General features: G+C 44.2%; 1 protein-coding gene across 1 annotated transcript; it reads right to left on the minus strand.

Moving 5' to 3' along the window:
- Window positions 1-338: 338 nt before the first annotated feature.
- LOC124594973 (cuticle protein 18.6-like) lies at window positions 339-4460 on the minus strand. Its single transcript, XM_047133499.1, has 2 exons — window positions 4440-4460; window positions 339-911 (listed from the first exon to the last, which is right to left on the minus strand). The coding sequence occupies exons 1-2, from the start codon at window positions 4449-4451 to the stop codon at window positions 375-377; spliced, it is 549 nt and encodes a 182-aa protein (XP_046989455.1). The 5' UTR covers window positions 4452-4460; the 3' UTR covers window positions 339-374.
- Between the last annotated feature and the right edge of the window lie 3735 nt (window positions 4461-8195).

Here is an 8195-nt window from a genome sequence, read left to right on the forward strand (position 1 = left end):
GGATGAAGTGTCGTGCAGAAATGTTTTTGTTTCAGACTGACAAACGTCAACAGTCCTGAGAGTATTTTAACACAAATACCATACATAGTTCCAAAAGGAGTGTGGGTGATCTGGCTCTTCACTAAGGGACGTCACATTGAGGTATTATGATACACTTTGTTAGTGAAGAAGTGACTCAGTGTGCTTGGCTGAATTTTAACGCCATTAATGAAGGCACTCACAGCTTTAATCAAACATTTCACAAATGTAGTTTGAAGTATAAGAAGTAATAAATAAAGGCTGTGTGATTAAATATTTATTTGCATGCTGGACATACAGATATAAATAATGCGGTTTGTACAAAATGTGAGGCGTCAAGCAAATGTCTTGACAGCTTAGCCGTGGTAAGCACCTCCATATGCGAGGGCAGGAGCAGCATAAGCAGCCCTAGCGATGGGGGCAGCGTAGGCAGCCCTGGCGATGGGTGCGGCGTAGGCGGGGGCGGCGATCGCAGGTGCGGGGTGGGCGCCGGCCTCCTTGTGCACGACGGCGTTGAAGCCGTTGACGGGGTCGGCGGTGTAGTCGACGGTGCGGACGGAGCCGTCGGGCTCGACCAGGCTGTAGCTGCCCTGGACGACGTCTCCGCTGCGGCTCTCGTGCTGGGTCTTGGAGTCACCGGTGAGGGCGTCCTGCACGTTGTATGCGAAGCTGTACTCGGGGTGCGGGTCATATTCGGCAGCGACGGCGGCGGGGGCGGCCACTGCTGGGGCGTAGGCCCTGGCGATGGGGGCGGCGTAGGCTCTGGCGAGGGGGGCGGCATAGGCAGGGGCGGCGTAGGCCCGGGCAGCCAGCGGCGCGCCAGGGGCGTAGACTGCGGGAGCACCCAGGTACCCGCCGTGCGCCACCGCCATCACGACGGACAGAACGATCAGCTGCAAACACAGGGCTCTTTACGGTAAATTCAGACCTCCAGTACTACGAAGAGAAAAACCCAGACACATACCACACCACAGAAGATAAAGATAAAAACATCCCACACATTGACAAAATACCACAAAAGACTGCAAATATCTTCAAAAAACATGAAATAAAAATTTGATTGTCTACGTATAATAAACTACTACAGAAATAAATATATAACATAATGTGGTGTCACCGCCAGACACCACACTTGCTAGGTGGTAGCTTTAAATCGGCCGCGGTCCATTAGTATACGTCGGACCCGAGTGTCGCCACTGTCAGTGATTGTAGACCGAGCGCTACCACACGGCAGGTCTAGAGAGACTTACTAGCACTCGCCCCAGTTGTACAGCCGACTTAGCCAGAGATGGATCACTGCCAAATACGCTCTCATTTGCCGAGACGATAGTTAGCATAGCCTTCAGCTACGTCATTTGCTACGACCTAGCAAGGCGCCATAGCATTTGATAATTAATATTGTGAAGCATGTACCGTAACGAGAGATGTTCTACAATTATGGATTAAAGTTAAGTATTATATCAACTACGTACTTTATTTGCTACTATTAATTCCCTTAACTGTTCCAGACCTCGCGCCAGTCAGCGTGTAATTAAACGCGTGCATTTCGGCCTCCTCTCGCAACACAGTGTTGGCTCTTCTGCCAACACTTCACATAAAGTGTAATCATGACCCATATTAACATTCTGGAATATACAAACTAACGTGCTAGGAACGTTTCTTCTTCTGCCTAGGAGAAACAGGCCGAGATTTCCTCACCAGAGCACGCTGAAACCTATACACAGAACATATTATATAGCCGGCTGCATCTACAGTAAAAGGCGTCCATTCAGAACAGCAGATAAAAATATCAAAGCAGTCCACCGGCTAAGTAAAGGTCATAAAATGGATCTGTTGGGAAAACTGTAGATATACTCAGATCACAAAAAATCTAAAGACGACCCATTAAAGGAAAGACTGGAAAAAGATGCAGCTAAAGCCACAGATGCTTCAATACTGTAGCTCAGTAAAAATAGCGATACATTGAAATGAGTACCAGTGTAAATATGTATAAGCAATGACGATCCAGAATGAGATTTTCACTCTGCAGCTGAGTGTGCTCTGATATGAAACTTCCTGGCAGATTAAAACTGTGTGCCGGGCCGAGACTCGAACTCGGGACCTTTACCTTTCGCGGACAACGCTCTACCACGCATCGAGTCTCGGCCCGGCACACAGTTTAAATCTGCCAATGACGATCCAGATTATTAAGATAAATACCTTGTTACCTCTGTACGAAAGAATATCATACTCTGTGGACGACCTATGGAGTTATCCCTGTTTATTGTATGTAATAATATCTTCGTAACTGTTTTGTTTTGTACGTTTCCTACTATCGTTGTGTATTTTCACAGAAAATTGTGTGTGATGTTTAATACGCGCGAGTATCTGCACAAGTGGACCACATAAAAACCGTACGTAGAAGTCCTTCCCAAATTCGCCATCAGTTTTATACAAAGATCGACCATTAAGTAGAAACTGCACGTGTTTACATTACAGTTAAGACAATATTACACCGCAGCATCTCAGACATCGAAAACTTCACGAATAAATGGCGTAGCACAAAAAAACGCACTTAAAATGGAAATCATTTCCCAAAACGCGTCGTACTAGGAAAGAATAAAAAGAAAATCGTTACTGACAACATAAAAGGTTATTTGACAAACAAACTCACTGTTTTTACGTGGGAGGATTTCACCAATCATTTGTAATGGATAAAATATAAAAAGTGATTGTACGTTCCTCTCTTCACAACGAAAAAATATTAACACAAGCGTCCTTCCCTCCCTGAGTTCTAAAAATACACAAAATTTCAAGACATGTATGCTGATATCGTAATTTATAGTGGCTAACTAGATGGTCTATTGCAAAAAAGCTTTGTAGTTTCTTAGCTATTTTCTAAATAACGAAAGCTTTGTGAACATGTAGTCGATAATAGTAATTCGGTGGGTCTACTACAAAAATCTAGTACTGATCGTATTAAAAGTTCTAGTCGGGAATGATTTCAGTTGCCCTACGACGCAGAGGTGTCTTCATGGCAAATTTGGGAAGCACTGGATAACAAGTTCAGTGGTGCAGCTGTGCCGCACGTTCAGTGTAGAACTGTTTGGGTAATCGGGTTTACAATCCTAATGGATACTACAGCACTAAACTCCACTCTGCGTGAGTTACTTCACATGAAAGACAGGTTGGTTTCCAGGACGCAACTACGGCAAATCAGTGTCTACATCCTTCATGGATTCCATCATTACCGTCTAAATTATCCTGTTGTCGGTGAAAGCTACATCTAAAAAAAACTCCTATAATTACCACGAAATGCCATGATTGGTTTACGTTCTTCTCCTACAATACACTTGCATCCGAAAATAGTAATAAGTTTCATTACTATTGAATTGTGAGTGTTTGTTTTCAATATACGTAGTCATTTTTTGGAAGGCGAAACACTGCATGATCTGTTACATATTCGCTAAGAATTAAACTTGTTTCCTCAGAATTAGAAATATTTCCAGAGAAAATGTAATCATAGTATCCACACCAACTTCCTTTGTTGATGATCGCAAGTATGCAAAGTAGAACTGCAAAGTAGAACCGCAAAGTAGAACTGCATGGAAAAAGAAAGGAGAAGCCGACTTCGTAACTAGTTCTAAATAATTTTCATACACAACCTTTTTCCCGACATGAAACATAAAATTTTCAACACATACCACGTTTCGTAGACAACTATGTGAAGTGCTCGAAGAAATTTCTTTTAGCAGAGTTGCCTAAAAGTCGGTTCGCTGTAATCATGACAGATCACACCATTAGAGTGTCTGCATGGTAAATTCAACACCTTACTGTAAAGCTTGTGGACATAACGTCATGGGGCAAAACATTCACGTAATCTCTATTTCGTACTTACACTCAAGTTCTGTATTCTACAGAACAACAAAATTGCTGTATTTCTGAATACCGACAACAACAAAAAATTTTATTTACTTAGTCCTTCACCAGAGTCAGGGTGAAGACGCGTGTTGAGAAGGGCGATGGCGTAATAGCAACTAAAATTTCGCATTATTTTCGATTAAAATGTTGCGAATGATCCGCTTATCTATGTTGTGGAATAAGTAGCGTAGAACCTACATTTCACATGGCGATCTGTGGATGAACTGACAGGCTCAAATCATGCTGTTCAGTTCTGCGTGTTTGTGACACATTTGTATAGATATCGTGCCACAGAATAAGCACAACACAAAAACGTAGAATTTTGAGGTGAAAAAAATTCACAAATTTGGAAATTCGCAAGAGCTCTCTGAGTATTTTCATTGCGTTTTGACTCTGACCTTAGTGTTATTTTACGAACAGCTGTGCCGCACTTTCAGTGTAGACCTGTTTTAAGCCGCTTCCCGGTAGACTGCGTTTGAACTTAATCTCGCTGACTACCGCGTTCACGTGGGCTCGCTCACCTTGCACTCCATTGCTGCGGTGGTGTTGGCTGGTTTCTGACCGCCGTGCACCCGCCGCTGCTTATATAGTCTCAACCGCGGCGCCGGGGCGTTAGCCCGGACCTGAATCACTTCTGCCATTCTCCACACAATGCTTGACCCCATTCACATTTTTCGCCAGCTTATCTCTAGTGCGGGCGGAGACAGCTGTCGTGCACCTGCTAGGAAACTTGCGTGAGGAATTTAGTGATACAATAGAAAAGTAATCGTTTTGAAAAGCGCCACCGGATTTCTTACAGTGGATGAAAGAATCAGAAGTTTAGAACTGTTTTCAGGTTACCCTGAGCGTTGCTGAGGGTTCTTCTGTTGGTGCACACCTTTTTGGTAAGGTGTCGTTACTTTCACACTTTCGTTGACAAGAAACAACAGGTCAAAGCATTTCGTCCGGCAATCAGTGATACTCCGTACTCATGGAACGATAGTGCTAGAGTAATTATTATTATTACCGTGCGACTCGTTCCGTCAACAAGAAACTGTGTGATCGTTTCTAATTGATTTTTAAATTGTCTTCTTGACGCCTTGTTTAACTATTAGTTACAGTAAAACGGTTTTATTGCCCACTAAAAAATGACAACATTTTCGCCGAAAGTATTGAATAATTTTTTCCTACAGGAATACTTCTCTCGTTTTGGCAAATATTTGGTTTTTTAAAACAGTTGTACACGACTGTGATACCTGACACGAAGAAATTAATAAATTTTCTGTCAAACATTGGCGCAGCCGCTGTTGATATGAAATATAAATTAGTTGTAACGTATGGCAGCAAACAGCCACAACTTTGTTTTAAATTTCTGCGTTTGAAAACATCTTGCGAATATACGAGGGTAATCCCAAAAGTAAGGTCTCCTATTTCTTTATAAGTACAGAACTCTGTTTGTGTGGCAGTTGGTCACACTGTTACGAAGAATGCTTCACGCACTGTGTGTAAATATGCGCACGGCGCGCTGAGGCGCTCAGTCTTGGCTTGGCAGCCGTTGAGAATGGAGCTCCCGTTGGATGTTACCGCCAAGTGCGAAATGCGCGTTGGTATTCGGTTTTTGAACGCAAAGGGCACTGCGCCGATTGAAATCCATCGCCAATTGACGGAAATGTATGGTGAGTAGTGCATGGATGTCAAAAATGTTCGTAAGTGGTGTAGAGAGTTTGCAGCTGGTCGGACCGAAATTCACGACGAACAAAGGAGCGGGAGACCGTCAGTTTCTAAGGAGATGAAGGTTGAGCAAAGGATGCGTGAAGATCGGCGGATCATCCTGGATTATCTCTGCACGTTGGTTCCTGAGGTTTCCCGAAGCACCACTCACAGAAATTTAACGGAAGCATTGAACTACCGGAAGGTGTGGGCAAGATGGGTGCCACGCATGCTGACTGAGGACCATATGCGGCAACGAGTTGATGCTTCCCGAGCGTTGCTTCACCGCCTTGCACCCGAACAGGACAACTTTGTGGACTCAATTGTCACGGGTGACGAAGCCTGTGCATATCACTTTACATCTGAGACCAGGCAACAATCACGCCAGTGGCGGCATCCTTCTTCGTCGAAGCCGCGGAAATTCAGACAAACACAGTGTGCCGGTAAAGTCGTGACAACCGCTTTTTGGGATGGGAAAGGGGTATTGCTGGTCGACTTTATGCCCACTGGGACCACAATTAACGCTGACAGGTACTGTGAAACTCTGCAAAAACTCAAACGTGCAATTCAGACCAGGAGAAGAGGAGTGTTGAGCAAGGACGTACACATTCTCCATGACAACGCTCGCCCACACATGGCTCGGCAAACCGTTGCTCTCCTGCAACAGTTTCAGTGGAACGTAATCACCAACCCACCCTATAGCCCTGACTTGAGGCCCAGTGGCTATCACCTGTTCCCTAGGTTAAAAGAACATTTGACTGGAAAGCGATTCAAGTCCGACGACGAGGTGAAAGAAAAGGTTCATAACTTTCTGAACAGCATGGCGGCGAGCTGGTATGACATGGGCATACAAAAACTGCCACAGCGTCTACAAAAATGCACCGACAGAAATGGTGATTATGTCGAAAAATAGTTAAATATTCAAGCTCTAAACTGATGTAAACCATTGCAGAAATAAACAGGTCTATGTACTTATAGGATACCCTACTTTTGGGATTAGCCTCGTAATAATCGAAAACGAAGCTTCTGTTTCAACAAACGTAAAAACGTAAAATGTTTCTCATATTTATTTTTTTGTTGTTCAGCACTTAAAAATATTCGCGGCCTTTATAACGATGGTGGTTCAGGGCGTTCAGCAGCATGATTATCGTAGTACCTCGTAGCATAGATGATCAGGCACAGTAACCTCAACCTCCAGCACTCGTGTCTTAGGCAACTGTTCTCCTTATTTTTTATATAAGACTTTGTCATGAGTGCATACGCGAATGATATACTACATTGTAGGATTAGTGAATGTTTTCCATTGTGGTTAGTGTTACGTACGTGACAATAGATTTTCTTGCAACGCGGAAAGAAAATAGACCACTTTCAGCCACAAATGATGACCCTCTTCCTCACTATAAGATGCACGATGAACTTCAATTCCAGAAGTCATGTCCAGTCGTTTCACGCCAGTATTTATTATTGTTTACACGTAGTAGTTTCCATATTCACTTCTCTGTCAGATTATACAACCATGACCAAAATAAGTACTCCTGTTAAAAAAATTTTAGTTTCTACACATATCAAAAAAGTTTTGCATCATCTCGGCTCCGAGAGTTCCAGAACCTGTACATAAAATTGGAATAGAGATCAACATAAACATCATTTCCACCCTTTTTATAGCTCATGAAAACCACACATTTCATGTTGTACCACCATACACGCAGTGGCTAGCACACTGGACTCGCATTCGGGAGGACGACGGTTCAATCCCGCGTCCGGCCATCCTGATTTAGGTTTTCCGTGATTTCCCTAAATCGCTCCAGGCAAATGCCGGGATGGTTCCTTTGAAAGGGCACGGCCGACTTCCTTCCCCGTCCTTCCCTAATCCAATGAGACCGATGACCTCGCTGTCTGGTCTCCTTCCCCAAACAAACCAAAAAAAAAAAAAAACACCATAAAGCGAGACATTCAGAGGTATGTATTCGTCGTGGCATACTATCCACAAGTTCATCAAGACACTTTGGTCCAGATTGTCCTACTCCTCAACGGCGATTCGGCGTAGATCCCTCAGAGTGGTTGGCGGGTCACGTTGTCCATAAACAGCCCTTTTCAATCTATCGCAGGCATGTTCGATAGGGTCCATGTCTGGAGAACATGCTGGCACTCTAGTCGAGCGACGTCGTTATCATGAAGGAAGACATTCACAAGATGTGCACGATGGGGGCGCGAATTGTCGTCCATGAAGACGAATGCCACGCCAATATGCTGCCGATATGGTTGCACTATAGGTCGGAGGATGGCATTCACGTATCGTACAGCCGTTACGACGCCTTCCATGACTACCAGGCCGAACTTCGGCCCCATATAATCCCACCCCAAAACAGCAGGGAACCTCCAACTTGCTGCACTTGCTGAACAGTATGTCTAAGGCGTTCAGCCTGACTGGGTTGCCTCCACACACGTCTCCGACGATTGTCTGGTTGAAGGTATATGCGACACTCATCGGTGAAGAGAACATAATGCCAAAATGAGTAATCCATTCGGAATGTTGTTGGGCCCATCAGTACCGCACTTCATGGTGTCGTGGTTGCAAAGGTGGACCT

The sequence above is a fragment of the Schistocerca americana genome, chromosome 2 (genome assembly GCF_021461395.2).
Source record: "Schistocerca americana isolate TAMUIC-IGC-003095 chromosome 2, iqSchAmer2.1, whole genome shotgun sequence".
Classification (NCBI taxonomy): Eukaryota; Metazoa; Arthropoda; class Insecta; order Orthoptera; family Acrididae; genus Schistocerca; species Schistocerca americana.